At 39.9% G+C, this 16152-nt stretch overlaps 1 protein-coding gene across 1 annotated transcript; it reads left to right on the plus strand.

Moving 5' to 3' along the window:
* The first annotated feature begins 337 nt into the window (after positions 1–337).
* calcrlb (calcitonin receptor-like b) lies at positions 338–11204 on the plus strand. The gene is made up of 13 exons (XM_028953759.1): positions 338–674; positions 3400–3467; positions 3644–3788; positions 6081–6200; positions 6539–6651; positions 6811–6902; positions 7008–7134; positions 8130–8283; positions 8442–8502; positions 8638–8704; positions 8985–9203; positions 9638–9679; positions 10017–11204. Exons 2-13 carry the CDS (start codon positions 3417–3419, stop codon positions 10233–10235), a joined length of 1410 nt encoding a protein of 469 aa, XP_028809592.1. The 5' UTR covers positions 338–674; positions 3400–3416; the 3' UTR covers positions 10236–11204.
* The last annotated feature ends 4948 nt before the right edge of the window (positions 11205–16152 follow it).

A 16152-nucleotide genomic window follows, 5' to 3' on the forward strand; every position in this document is an offset into this window, starting at 1 on the left:
TTGTATTTAATTATTGATGTATTTATCTATTTGTATTTATTTTGTCACTGGAATGCTGTCTCAGAAGACTGGATCTATTGGGAAACGAGAGTCAGAAATATTACTTCTGCGCTATGGGAGATGAGAGAACATGTGATGGGTTAAAACCAAAGGACACGTCGTTGTGTGCTGTGTTTCACAATGACAATCACTTGACTTTCACTTTTGAAATTATAATAATGGCAAGTAATAGAATAACATATATTGGCTAAGAAGAAGAATCGTAAGCCTGCCCGTAATTTAGTATGTTTAGTGCGAGGTGTGAACACGAGAGGGCGCTTGCTGTTAGTCTCACAAGTAAAATGACGTGAAGTTGTGTAAATTGATTTAGATAATTTCAGTTGTTCAGTAGGATGAAGTTCAATTAGAAGTTGCTTTTAAAACACCATAATTATTTGTGAATTAATTTTATTTTTGAACGGCTCTCCCAAATTTCATTTCAGAACCGCTGTTACTGCATTTGGCGGCAGAATCGCCATTAGCGTGTCACCGCGGGCGTGAGTGAAGAAGAGGTAGCACCCCAAACCCCTCCTCCCCGACCACGCGCAAACACACGCACACAGACACACAGACAGACAGTCAGACAGCGCGAGCGCCGTGAGTACTCGAAAAGGTTCCTCTGGAGCGCTTCGTAGGTAAGATCTGGGGATCTTCTTTCAGCTTTACCTCGCCTGTGTCGGAGTAATGCCCGTGCTGAGGCCAACTTTGCAGTTGGGAAAAAGTATTGTTCTGTTACTTCTTTTCATCGAACACTGCTATTGCGAACGCTGTAAATGTCAGCGATTCTTTAAGAAGATGTTAAAGAAGAATTTTGGACTGTGTAGAACTGGTGTTTTATCTTTTTTACTTTTGGAGCATTTGACAGTTCATACAGTTACACACTAGTGACTTTGATTGACTGTAAATGTTTAATGAAGGTTTATAATCACCCAAACTTATTTATTGCACCAGCAACGTGTGGAAGTACTTTATCCCCACACATCTAAAGTAGAGCTTGAATGGTGAATGTATCACTTATGCAGTGTTTCCATAAAGCTATAAACGTCCTTTATGGCTTCCGAAAAAAACACTTGATTGGCTGTTTGCTGCTTTCACCTTGGCGTTGTGGGAACGCTATTTGATGAACACCAAAATTGCTTGTGCTTAATACAAAATGCCACCAAACGTGTCTTTTAAGCAATTACATTATCATTTCCCCAAGTCAATGCAGAATACTATTCTTTATAAACTAATTAAATGAATGTGTTAAATATACAGAATTGTATGTGTTAGTAGTTTTTGTATAGCTGTTAAGATGTTAACGAAACACCCTTCCTACATGGTGAAACCCTGTACTTTTTTTACAGAACAATGATGAAAATGTAGGATCTGTTACCTTATGACCCTGCTGTGTGTGTTGAGTTCTATAAACATGGTGACTAACATAAGAAGATAGAGGATGGCACTGACACTGGTTTCCTGATCTCCACTGGGAATGGGGCATACTGGGAACCCTGTGACCCACAGGCCCCACCTTGGTCTCCACAGGAAGGGCATGCTGTTTTCCTGTTTCTGCTTTTCCATCAGACCAGGCCCTCCACCTAATGCCAAACCATTCTGGCCTGGACGATGCATGTTTGAACAGACTGTTCTTTTCTCAGTACATCTTAGCGCCGGTCTCAGCATAAAGACTAGGGTCTGCAGCTTTTGGAAAACAGCAAAATCAAGAATTTTTTCCTATTAAAATGTTTCCTTAACTACCATCAATGAAGCTGTGGGATCTTCACACCTAAACAAACGTTCCAAAATGTCTATTTCCCAATATCACCTGTGGATTTTATTGGATTTTAGATATTTTTGACCATTAAATATATATACACTGTTATTTATAGTTGAAAAAGAACATATAAGCTGGATCAAATTTTTCATGGCAGGACAAACAGCTGCATCATGTACATCATTTCCAAATAATAAAAATGGATCCCAGAAGTATGCTAAAGATAAAGTATGCAAAGTATGTGCCCTTATGTGTTCTTTAAAAATGGTCACATCCTGCTTTCATTGTATGTCCTGAATTCTTGGAAACATTCAGTTTCAGCTTTAAAGGACAATGCCCAAATGGAAACTCTTCACATATGTGTCCCACTCAGGTTTGGGCAAAGCAGCAGGAAATGGTTTAAGGCTTGAAACAAAAGAGTCACATGACATCGCGTCCACAGGCGTTGGCGGTGGGGAGATGTCTTGATTTTAAAGGGAAACACCAGCAAGGCCACACATATGTCAGAAATGCTGTGGAATAGATTGGAGGCACTTCCACAACTTCACCTGAATACACCATGATTGAAATACTGTGCTTTGTGCATATATGAATGCATATACTATAGACACAGTGCCCATTGCATCCTCTTCAGCTTCATCTACATGTCTTATAAAGCCTTCAAGTGCAAAAGAAGTTACATAGATAAATATCCTAAACCAACTGGGTGCATGTGTTTCCTACTGCCTTGTGTCAAACAGAGTGCTTCTCAGGTTCTTTAGTAGTTAAACATCTTAAAGGCTGTTCCTTCTACTGTGACAGGAGAATACCGAAAAATGCGATCATGGCATCTGTAGGGTTGGGTCTCATCTTGAAGATCTGCATAGCCTGACGGGTAGAATAAACATAAAATAACATATCCTCTGGACTTTTAAGTTGACCAGAGGTGTTGAAGTGGAATTGGAAAAGATCACCGTTTTTGTGACGTGCTGATTGGTGTTTTGTTCATGTCGGTCCATTTTTAGATAATCCCCTAAAACTGGAGTTTCTGCAACTCCAGCTTCAAGCTGTGCTGCAGGTCATGCTGTTGTCCAGAACTTTGGGCCATAAGGTCACATGTATCCCCCGCTGTGTGCTTCAGTTGACGAATTTGAGCTTTATGCCGAGCAACAAAGTTAGTGAAGATATCATTTCTTTTATCCTGCAAGATCTACCAAAAATTGATCTTCACAATCCTGGTACACCTTAGTTTGATGAGAGTGGTGCATCTTCTATCCCAATTTGGAAGTTTTCTGAAGTAGTAACACATTATAGAACCATTTAGTTTTTTTCTACAAACCTCAGGGCAGAGGTTTTGAACCCAAATAAGATATTGTCTGAGCATACAGGGTAGGAGAAATGTGAGAGTGACTGAGTGAGGAATAAACAGAAATAAAATACACATATAAACAGTTGATGGTTGCCAAGTGAACAGTATGTATGTTTGAATGGTTTTGCCATTTAAGAGACCTGCTTAGTGGGATGTACAGACCATTATACCCAGTTCCCTGTCCTGTTACAGAACAGCAAAACTAATTGTTCCAGGGATGATGTAACAGAGTAACATATTTATGTTCTCTTTTCAGAATCTTTGTTTCAGACGATGACTTGCTGCTGGATCTTTCTGCTTTCTTTGCTACCTGTGGCCCCCAAGGTTCCAAATTTTACCCATTACTACCCACATTTAAAATATATGTAATAAACTTAGAAGTTAACTAATGCATATTACTAAGTAGTAGAGTATGCATATATAACTTTAAACCCCTTCTCTTGGACTCATCTGCTGTTGAAATGTGTGCTCGACTGTCCATTCTTTGTTCTTCCGATCAGATTGCTGCTCAAACTATGGAGAACCAGATGGAGGAACAGGAGCAGGAACAGCCTGACAGTTACACTCACACCCGAAACAAGATAGTGACAGCGCAGTTTGAGTGCTATCAGAGGATCATGAGAGACACACTTCTGAAACAAAGAGGTTGGTTTGGATTATCTCTATTGTTTCATTTTTAATGAGAGTGTGAAGCACAATTAAGCAAAACTACTGTATCAATGTCCATAAACCTTGCAATAAAAGGTGCAGAATTGACTAAGGAAGAACCCAATGAGTCTGGTTCAGAGCAGACACACACTGTGGGACGAACAGGACTTCATCACTCATTATGTTTAAATCACTACATGGAAAGCACTTATTAGTGAACTGTGAATAAGAAAATCCAGCCTGTTCAAGGCATGCAGAAGTTGGCTGGAAAGCATGTGTGGCAAGATAATCAATTAATCATAATCAATTCTAAACTATTTACAGTCAAAGACTAAAAGGTCTTATTTTTATAAAGCCTATTACAGGACAGTAGCCACTTTTGCACACACACACACACAGGCACCACATTCTTTTGCATTCTTATCATTTTTAACTGATGATTCACAATTGTACCTCCCACTTAAATCCAGCGATTCCCCCAGACCCAAGGTGTCTTGAGGAGATAAAAGCTTGGATGGGAAATAAAAATACCTAAAAAAGGATAATATTAAGGTTATTATATTTGGCTCCACCAAATCCAGTTATTCATGCTTTTATTACATCGAGGCTGGATTATTGTATCTCCCCTTTCCCAGATATTATGCCTCCAGAAAGTCTAGAACGGGAGCACATCAGGCCAGTTTTAGCCTCATTATATTGATTAGCAGTCAATTATAAGATCCAGTTAAAGGTGTTGTTAATGGTTTATAAAGCCCTATGTGGGCCCACCCTGCATCTCTGACTTCATACATTATCACAAAGCCCCAAGGTCTCTGAGATCATGCAGTGAGGATATTCTGCATATACATCCGGAAAGTATTCACAGTTTATTACTTTTTCCACATTTTGTTATATTTAGCTTTATTCCAAAATTGATTAAATACATTTTCTCTCATAATTCTACACACAACACCCAATAAAGACAATGTGAACAAAGTGGCTGGACATGATTTGGGAAGGCACACACCTGTCTATATATATCTCAGAACACAAACCAAGCATAAAGTCAAAGGAATTTTCTGTAGGCCTCTGAGGCTAGGATTGGCTTGAGACACAAATCTGGGGAAGGTTACAGAATAATTTCAGATGCTTTGAAGGTCCCAATGAGCAGTGTCCTCCATCATCCGTAAGTGGAAGAAGTTCAAAAACACCAGGACTCTTTCTAGAGCTGGCCGGCTGCCTAAATTAAGTGATCTGGAGAGGAGGACTTTAGTCAGGGAGGTGACCAAGAACCCAATGCTCAGAGGAGAACCTTCTCTGCAGCAATCCACCAGTCAGGCCTGTATGGTAGAGTGGCCAGATGGAAACCACTCCTTAAAAATGCCCTATTATGACCTTTCTTTGCTTTTATATAAGTCTTTGTGATCCCCTAATACTGTAGTATCTTTCCGAAATTCAGCCATGGTGTGGCCTTTCCCAGGATGCACCGTTTTAGTGTGTGTATAATTCAAACAAGGAGAGAGGTGGAACGAGGACAAGAGCGGCCAATTGAAGTGTGCAGGCATTCGCAGAAATTACTTCATCAACACCTCCTCAACCAGTATTAAAATACTGCAATTATTGCCATTTTCATATATTGAATAAATACATTGTTATACTATTTAATTATATTTAATTTAATTATTATATATATGTGATTATATATTGAAATATATCATAACTTGAAATATATTTACCAATATATTGCAATAGAAATTGTAGTATATAGTAATATACATTTGTTTCATAAGAGTAGCGCATCCTGGGTAACAGGACAAAGGGTGGGACTCCCACGGGCACACTCACACACACACACACACACACACACACACACACACACACACACACACACACACACACACACACACACACATTTGGAGGAAATAATGGAATTCCAAGGAAACACACACACCAACAAAGGTACAACAAATTTCCACACACACAAAGGCGGGTACTGAATTTGAACCCCTATCACACTACTGTGTGTTCCGGCTCAAAATTAATTCTTAATTCATCAATACTTTCATTTATTTAAAATATGATATATATATTATAAATTGTTGCAGTTCAACAGATTGCCACACTGTCTTGACTGAATGTGTTGCATTTATAATAGATACTTTGTGCTTCATTTAATTGTAAAAAGGTTAATCATAATTGTTAAATATTTCATGCACAGACACGTCAACTATTTTACTGACCTGTACAAGCTGTTCATGATAAGTAATTCTTGTCATTATTTTTATTGATTATTCATATTGATGTCTGAAGTGTATGATACCCCGATGTGTAAACGCACCTGGGATGGCTGGCTTTGCTGGGATGATGTGGAGCCGGGCACAACTGCCGAACAGCACTGTCCTGATTATTATGGTGATTTTGACCCTTCAGGTGAGCTGCCAACCAACCACAGTAAGCCCAGACATTGAGCCCAGTGTAAATATTCACTATAATATCACAGTAAACCCACAGCTAACCACTTTAACCCACTGTCAATTAGACCCTGAACCTCAATTAGACCCTGAACTGACCACAGTAATCCCAGAACCCATAACCACAGTAAATCATCGGAAACACTCACACCAGTAAACATAGACACAGATACAGTAAACCACAGTAAAGACAGACCTGTTTCTCACTGGTAAAGGAACCCTTCATCCTGCGTGTGTGAACAGTCTGTGAACAAAGTATAATGCTGTAAATGGGCTCATATTTCCTGTTTAAAACAGAAATGGCCACCAGGATTTGCACTGAATCTGGTCAGTGGTTTAGAAATCCAGTCAGTAACAGAACATGGACCAACTACACTAACTGCCAAGTCCACACAAACGAGCGCAGGAAGGTGAGCAAAAGTCAAATTATGTCATTTTTGTAATTAGCTTTGAACCCTATACTTACAAGTAGCATGTTACATGTAAACATTATGGTAGCTTTGTGTGTGGGAGAAACATGTGGTGTCATCCTTATGGAGCAATGTAAAGGTTTTTTTTTTTTATTTCAGACTGCAATGAATCTCTTCTACCTGACTCTGATTGGTCATGGCTTATCGCTGATTTCTCTGTTTATATCCCTGGGAATATTTTTCCATTTCAAGTAAGTCAGCAGGTCAGATCTAATGACCATCCCATATAAAGTATTAAGCATTTAGTTTGCATGAACGTAACAACACTTTTATGCACTTCATGTTTCTCTGTTCAGGAGCTTAAGTTGTCAAAGGATAACACTTCACAAGAACCTGTTTGTGTCCTTTGTCCTGAACTCTGTCATCTCCATCATTTTACTCACAGCAGTGGCTAAAAACGAGGATTTAATTCAGCAGAACCCGGTAAGAATGCTACTTTGAAATTCATGTAGGTGAGGCAGGGAAAGATGAAGACAAATGATGTTAACAGAACAGGAAATTAAATAGAATTTGCACAGGGATAACACAAAGGTGAAACTAAACACTCAAATCAACAGATAAGACACAAACACACACATGACCTGGGTAGGGAAGGCAGTGGACAGATTTTTATACCACATGTAAGAAAACCAGGAAGTACTCTGCCTGGAGGCTGGGACAAATATTTCTCTCTCTCTTTTCTTATAAAGCATCACAAAATATTGTGTCATTTAAAACATTTAATCATATTTAAGCAGTGCAAGTTGTCCCAAGTAAAGGTCTTTAATTTTCATCATAGGTAAATTTCATCTATGAGAGACAGAATGTAAAAACCCTCACCAGGTCCTGCAGCCCCAGGTCAAGGGAGATTGTCTGTGATTCCATTTTCTAATAATTGCGCCAACGGTTGATCTCAACAAGCTGCTTGCCTATTGTAGATTGGCTCATCCCAAATTATATTAAATGCTGACAATTATGTCTCAGCACCTTGAGCATGGTTGTGGAGGTCTTGTATGAATTAACAGTGAATGGGAAGTGATTGTCATTGTGAACACAGCACAGCACACAACAGGGTAGTTTGCTCAGTGGCACCTCAGCACTTTGGGGATTTGAACCGGCAACCCGCATCCTTACCCTCTAGGCCACCACTGCTCCAGCACTTCCCCAAGATTTTTGTGTTCAGTGAAAGCCCTTTTAACCCTTGTATGGAATGCGTATCCTGTATTCATGATTGACAGATCTCTTCCTCCCTAGTTTAGGACATTCAGGGCAGGGATATAAACTCCCTCTTGTCAAGCCACATGCCCAGTTGTAGTGCAGCATCCATCTCCTCTACTAATACCAACATATTACTTCAAGCACAGTTGAACATTTGCTAATATCCCCCTATAGTTCTAACCACTGTGTATGTGTGTGTGTGTGTGTGTGTGTGTGTACAGTTAAGCTGTAAAGTGTCTCAGTTCATCCATCTTTACCTGCTGGGTTGTAACTACTTTTGGATGCTGTGTGAGGGGATCTACCTTCACACGCTCATAGTAGTGGCTGTGTTTGCAGAGAAGCAGCACCTCCTTTGGTACTACCTGCTGGGGTGGGGTAAGTGTGAGGCGGTGAGTAATGACAGTGTTGTGATGAACCAGTTACTTGCTGATTTGGCATGCTTTTGTAAATGCCTTGTGTATATTAGGTTGATGAAATGGATTGTACAGTTGTTTGGCATGTTTTGTGTGTTTATTTATTCTTTTTTGCCTCAGGGTTTCCATTAATACCTGCACTTATTTATGCAATTGCACGCAGTTACTACTACAATGACAAGTGAGTTTTCATACCTCAGAGCTCCACTTGGACATGAGTCCATACGAGCGAACAGTAAATTCTGTCATTATTATTATGTTATTGTTATTATTTCAAACTTATAACAGCTAAACATTACTCCTCCACTTTTTTCAGTTGTTGGTTGAGCTCACAAACAACTCTGTTCTACATCATTCATGGTCCTATTGGTGCTGCACTCTTGGTAAGACTTCAGTGACACCTTTCAGCAATCTGTTCTCACCATCACTGAGCACCGAATTGATGTGACTGCTTAACTACAGACAGTCTAAAAAGAAAAATAGCTCAATTAGGTTACCATGAAATAAGACATAATAACAAAATGTAAACAGTTGAAAGTAAAATTTCAGGTTTGGCTTACACTAGATGTTAGCTGTGGATATGGTATAATTTTTTAACCAATAACAAGGCATTTCCATTTCAATGAAACTGAGTTTAAACTAATGCATCCTCTCATCTGGCAGGTAAATCTGTTTTTTCTGCTGAACATTGTGCGCGTGTTGATAACCAAACTGAGGGTGACCCACCAAGCTGAGTCCAGCCTCTACATGAAAGCCGTGCGTGCCACCCTCATCCTGGTGCCACTGCTGGGTATCCAGTTTGTGTTGGTGCCATACAAGCCTGTGGGTCGTGTTACATCTGAGATCTATGACTATATCATCGTCATCCTCATGCACTATCAGGTTTTTTTTCATTTTAATTTATATTCAGTAGTTATCTTTTTTTTCGCTGTATAGTATGTTTTGTGACAAAGTGTGTTCCTCAGTAGGAAGGATGGGTCAAAGATGAAGATATTTACTGTTGTGCATACTTCACAGCTGAAAAACTAGAAAAACAGTTTTAATGAGTACCTTTGACACATAGGTTCTGAACTTTAGAATGTTTAACCAATGAACCTGAGCAAGAGTCCCAATTTAGACCTGTGGCAGACCCATGTGGTTTTGTAATGTGTCATTTTGTCTGGGCCTCAAGGACTGTATTAGACAGGCAGATTGATGTCCTTGACCTTGTCGCAAATGAGAAAAACCCAAACAGTCGCATATTCACCCTGAAACAACCAGAGTCTGTTGATTCAATCTGAATCCTCATTTTTCCTCATTTTTTCTTTGGTCTTCAGGGTCTTCTTGTAGCAACAATTTTCTGCTTTTTCAATGGAGAGGTAAGGTATACAGTGTATATTAAACGTTTACACTACTTTTAAAATCCCAAATTTTTGTAATGTAAAAAATTAAAACGTTCCCCTCTATTCAGGGGAAAACATAAAAAGATGCTTCAACAAAGTATTTTTTAAGGGTGTGCACACTTATGCAACCATTTTGTGGCAGATTTTTTTTTTAAATAGTTTTTTCCCTGAATTGAATTGCTCAGGGTATGGGTCACATGTGAGGTTAAAGAATGGAAAAGATTTGACATGATTTATTGTGATCTAATTTTTACACCGGTGTCTTCGTTTTCTCTATTAATCTCTCTAACTGCTGTGTATGTGTGTGTTTCAGGTACAGAGTGTGTTGCGGAGGAACTGGAATCAATATCGCATGCAGTTTGGCAGCACTCTGGCCCATCGAGAGGCACTGCGCTCAGCCTCATACACCGCCTCATCCATAACAGAGGTTCACCGCTGCTACAGCATTGACGGCCACACAGAGCACCTGAACGGAAATGGGTACCATGACACAGAGACCACCATCTTCAGGAATGAGAACCTGTATGGATGAGTAGCTGGACATTGCTCTCATGGGCACTTATCATGACTCACTGGTAAATCTCACTCCACATCAACTCTGTCTTCTGGGACATATGGGCAGAGGGGAAAATTGGAAAAAACGGAAACATCCGTGGTTCAATGACCTAAATCACCAGATTTACTGAAGTCTTAAAACCACAACAAGCCCATGAGGATGACTTCCAAAAAGCCTGCAGTTGACCTGAAGGAAATACGGACTGGCAGTGTGAATGTGTTCCTGTCCCCATACAGAGCTGCACTGGAATCTGAAACAATAAAAAAAATTCAAAAACAACAGCAGAGTGTGGAAGAAAATAATTGATTTTACTCGGGTGTGAGATATTTGGACTTAACAGACAGCAGATGTTAAAAAAACCCTGTCACCTGAAGGTGGTGAAGAGGCCTACTGTAATGAACTGCTCTGTTCTACACAAGGGAGGAAATCTCCCTTTTATCACCTTCTGTTTTTGTATTTTTGTTTTTTTTACCTTAAATATTTAAGGTTAATATGAATGTTTACATCCTTTACATTTTTTAACCTTCAGTACAGAACCAAACCTAAATAAATTCATGGGGCTTTGGAGACGAGTAGCCTAGCTTTAAATGTAAAATATTTTCTTAGTCAAACACTCTTGTCTTCTCCAGTCATATTGTGTCATGAGCTACTCATTAAAGATCATGTTTGAACAAAAGTTTCAGGCCAACATAATTTACATTAATCACGTGCAGTGTTATATCACATGGCCTACAGTTCTGTCTTTTTTTACAGTCAGTACAGCTCCACCATATCTAACAGTCACATGCTGGAGAGTTAAAACTCATTGATGACATATTTTTAACTGTGTAATAGAAACTACTTGTTTGTGTGTTTCTTCATGTTTATCTTTTACTTCTGTAGCCATGTCATATGAAAATTATATTCACTATAAAATAAAAAAATATTTATAGTTTGGGACAATAATTCTGGGTAATTATGTTTCATGTTTCCATGTTTCATGGAAGTGAAGTGACTTCATGACAATCAGCTCCAGGGGAAGGAGTGTTTCTTTGTTAGCAGAAGGCCACTCTGTGGGGTTATTTGTGGAAACAGATCCTTTTCCTGGACCAGTGGAGGAAATGTGTGTCAGCATTTTTGTTCTCTTTCTGCAGTGAGGAAAGGTGTTGTCTTACAGTTTTCCATAGTTGTAAAATATCAGCAATGTAAGAGTGTTCAGAATTGCCTGAGAAATTGAAAGTATTATTTATTATAATTTACCTGAATTACATGAAAAGGGTGCTGTACTGACTGATTACATCATGCAAAAGCTGCCATTACAGAAAATATTATTGCATAGCTGTTAATTACAAATCATATTCTGCCACAGACTTAATAAATATCCTCCTTTTTGTTGAAGGCTGTCAGGTCACTTTCATCGTTTATTTATGCACAAAATCTAGAAAATTAAGACCATCCTTGGCATTTTAAATAGGGACACAGAGGTCCACTTGATCAAGGTACCGCCCCCACACACTGCTCTCTTGGTGCTTTTAATGGTTGCCAATTGCTCACTAAGGGTGATGGGTTAAATGCAGAGGACACATTCATTCATTGTGCATACAATGACAAAAAACGACTTTCACTTCATGCTATAGCTTTCATAGCAAAAAATTGTTACAGGCCATGTCATTTGTTCACAGTCTGTAGAGTAAAGGCAAAGGTATCAGTAAAGCTGACTTAAAAGTTATGGAAGCCACATTTCCTGCTGCTCTCTGCTTCTTTTTTGTGCTTTTACTCTACATTCTGTTTGTATCTCTTTTCTTCCATTCACACAGACCAGCACTGGGCATTCCCAGACCACAGTGCTTGCACATGTGCATGTTTGTGTGGAGCTTTGAAATGACGATCCCTTTCAGGGTCCAGCAGCAAGCAGCGCATCTGGTGCCTCTGTACTTATTAGTTCCACATGTGCCGCCATGGCAGAATGTCCAGGCCTCTCTGTAAAGCTATATCTTTCATCGTCCCACATCCCTCCTTTTTTTAAAGAATTCCCTAAACTTCCAGGAAGACCCAGACAGGGGCTGCATACGATTATGGTTATAGGAGGTTGAATGCATTATTTATTTAGTCAGTTTTTTTTTTTAAATCTTTTTTAAACAGATTTTCCAATGACCTATCTTTTCATTTACACAATCAGAACAATAACATACAAGTATTCCTGTTTAAAACAGATTATCAACATCTGCCATGTGAAAAATATATTAGCATATATAGTACACTCCCTAAACAAATAGGGCAACAAACTGAATGACTTCCACTTCATAATAATCTAACCTAACATTTGCCATATTATGCTGATTACAACAATTTTTCATATGTGAGAATCATGGGAACAGAAAGTCTGTGCAGAGCTAAAGCAATACTTTCATATGAAAATAGTGGTTGTGTGATTGTATTGTAAAACTGGTACATCACAAAGAATATATATGATGAGAATTGCTCAATCTGATGATGATTAACTGATCCCTTGGTTTCAGTAATCTCCAGGAAGTGTTTTAAAATTAGAATCAGGATGCTAGCATCAGATCCCGTTTCTGCTGTGTTGATGGTGACAAAATCCTGTCTGTTCTGAACTAGGGAATGACCTTGAGGTGATGACAGAACAACGAACAGAGGGACTTGGCAATTCAAGCTTCCTGATTTATTTTTTTAAAGTGTTTTTTGAGAGTTATGGTACCACCAGAGTCAAACATGAAAGGAGAAGTAGCAGTGCTCTAAGATCATTAGTAGTAACACACTCAGGAAATAAGAAGACCACAAAGTTCCATGTTTAAACCCCACTTACTACTATTGTGTCCTGAGCAAGATGCTTAGTCTACATGGGGTCTGTCCCTATAACTACTGATTGTAACATGCTCTGGATGCTATAAATGTAAATGTAGATTTTCTAACCACCCCTATCAGTTATGATGACACACACATCATAATTTATTAAGAAATCTTCTTAATCTTTCTTTGGTTGCCACTGAGGTGCCACTGAGCAAAGTATCATCCCCAAACACCTCCCCCCGAGTGCCTGTCATGGCTTTCCTTTGCTCCCTTGGAGGAGGTGTGCAGACCACATTTAATTTTTTTCACAATCAAGTGAAGTGATTTTCATTGGGAAACACTGCATCACAGCATACAGTGCAGCAACAAAATGTGTCCTCTTTATTTAACCCATCACCCTTAGTAAGCAGTGGGCAGCCATGTAAGGCACCCAGGGAGCAGTGTGAGGGGACGCTACTTTGATACTTTAGTGGCACCTCCTTGGTGGTCAGGATTCAAACCCTTTAAAAGCTGTCTGCTGAACCATCCTGATTGACTCTAAAATTCTACCTCACATCATAATACACAACTGGACCTCTATATGCCATATTGTCTGGATAAATCTCATTGAACAAGGTTATCCAGTGCTGACCAGAGGTGGATGGGTTACCCTTGCTGAGCCTTTGTTCCTCCCTTTTCACTGTTCTATTGTTAGGTGCTTTGTAACAATGTTGTATAAATTCATTTACATTTACATTTACGGCATTTATCAGACGCCCTTATCCAGAGCGACTTATAATCGTTAGTTACAGGGACAGTCTCCCCTGGAGCAATTTAGGGTTAAGTGTCTTGCTCAGGGACACAATTTTAGTAAGTGGGATTTGAACTTGGGTCTTCGGGTTCATAGGTGAGTGTGTTACCCACTAGACTACTACCACCCTAAATTCAATTTGATTGTGTAAAAAGTGGGTAGAGAACAGAGCAAAAAACTCTCTCTCTACACACAAAAGCACTGTATTCAAACCACTCCAACTTCATGTTACCTGGCAGAAAGAGGGATGGCACAATAGAGGTCAAAAAATAAACAATTTTTAATTTAGTAACATCAGTAAATTATTATTGCAGTTACATGTGAATATTGTATGCAGAGAAAACAAAAATGAAAAGAAAGAGTAAAGAGAGAGAGAGAGAGAGAGAGAGAGAGAGAAAAGCCATGAAAAAAAAATGAAAGGATAGAGCAGACTCGAAAACCGAAAACCCCTGGTGCCCCCCGTCTGGGGAAGACAAAGAGAGTAGGCGGTCCCGACGGCCGACACCTCACACGTTTGGCTCGGGGGAGGGCCGGCAACTGTTGCAATGTTGCTTGACAAAGGACATGCAAAAACGGAGGTGTTGAATCTCCATGCACAACAAAGGCACAGAAATGTCATGACTCTGCGACATCCCATCTTACAATTGATTGACATGTGACTTTCTTTTTCTGACTGTGTGGTCTTAGGTGAGTGTGTTACCCACCTATTCTTGTTTTTACTGAAACCTTATAGTACCAAAGTCATCCAGCCACTTAAGTGAGAGTGAAAGTGAAGTGATTGTCATTGTGTCACAACCATGCTGGCATGACGAGGCAGGTGAATGGAGAGGAGGATGGAGAGGTGACAAGATGATGAAGAAGGAAGGATGCAATCACATGACATCACGAAAACCGTGGTTTAATGGTGACGCACAGGGCAGGGGAGACATCCGAGGACACTGGTGAACATGGAACGATTAGGGAACATTACACAGGACAACAGTGAAACTCCAGTCTGGAACCCCTTTCGGACCGGATCATGACACATTGTGATACACTGCAGCACAGCACATGTTGCACTCAACAAAATGTTTCCTCTGCTTTTAACCCATCACCCTTAGTGAGCAGTGGGCAGCCATGAGAGGCATCCAGGGAGCAGTGTGTGGGGATGGTGCTTTACTCAGTGGCACCTGATTCTGATTACGATGCCAGATCAGAGGCAGCAGCTGAACAAAATAGAGAATTGTCTGAAGGACATTAGACAGTGGATGCTCACCAACTTTCTCCTTTTAAACCCTGACAAGACAGAAGCACTTGTACTTGGGCTTCAAGCAGCCAGGCATAAGCTGGCTGACTACACAATAATCCTGGATAGCCTTTCTATCTCACCGAGTATTGAAGTGAAGGATCTAGGTGTAATCATTGATGCATGTCTCTCATTCAATTTGCATGTAGATAATATCAATATCTTTCACCTTGGAAATATTGCAAAAATAAGATATAATTTCAATGCATGATGCAGAAACGTTGGTCCATGCATTTATTACATCAAGGTTAGATTACTGCAATGCATTACTGTCTGGATGCTCTAGTAGGTGCATGAGTAAACATCAGTTAGTACAGAATGCTGCAGCCAGAGTTCTTACTAGAACTAGGAAATTTGACCACATCCCCCAGTCTTACAATCACTGCACTGGTTACCCATCAAATTTAGGATTGACTACAAAATCCTACTTTTGACCGATAAAGCTCTAAATGGTTTCGCCCCGCAATACCTGAGTGAACTTTTGGTTCTTTACGAACCACCACGCCCCCTTCGATCAATGGGTGCGGGGTCACTACTGGTACCAAAAGTACAGAAGGTCACAGCTGGGAGCAGATCCTTCTCCTATAGAGCTCCGCAGTTGTGGAACAGCTTGCCTGTCAGTGTCCGGGACTCAGACACAGTCTCAGTGTTTAAATCCAATCTGAAAACCTATCTGTTTTCTCTGGCTTTTTGCTAAAGTCCTAGACCCTCATTTCACTTCACTTTGACACAGTGTCAATTATAAAGTCCAGTTTATCACAGAGTCCCCCTGTTAGACAAAGTTAAATTCACCCTAGTTAGGCTGTCCTAGTTAGGGTACGGGGACACTGTAGCACCAATATACCACTATAACCACATATTTCAGTATCGGCCGTACAGTGCCACCGTCTGCCGCTGCCGTTTGTTTTTCTCCGAGACACGGAATCAAGCACCCAGACCCCAGTGAAGAGACCAGCAAATAAATCCTGGTTCCTGACAACTGCTAAACAAGGACATACCATGAAACAAACCAGAGGTTCACCACAGCC

This window comes from Denticeps clupeoides, chromosome 15 (assembly GCF_900700375.1).
Source record: "Denticeps clupeoides chromosome 15, fDenClu1.1, whole genome shotgun sequence".
Lineage (NCBI taxonomy): Eukaryota > Metazoa > Chordata > Actinopteri > Clupeiformes > Denticipitidae > Denticeps > Denticeps clupeoides.

What these genes read in the sequence shown, in the direction of transcription:
- calcrlb (XM_028953759.1), top strand. Translation starts at nt 3,417, where the DNA reads ATGACTTGCTGCTGGATCTTTCTGCTTTCTTTGCTACCTGTGGCCCCC. An exon ending in GGAATATTTTTCCATTTCAA is followed by an intron (nt 6,903 to 7,007) that starts GTAAGTCAGCAG and finishes TTCTCTGTTCAG; the next exon opens with GAGCTTAAGTTGTCAAAGGA. An exon ending in AGTTACTACTACAATGACAA is followed by an intron (nt 8,503 to 8,637) that starts GTGAGTTTTCAT and finishes CACTTTTTTCAG; the next exon opens with TTGTTGGTTGAGCTCACAAA.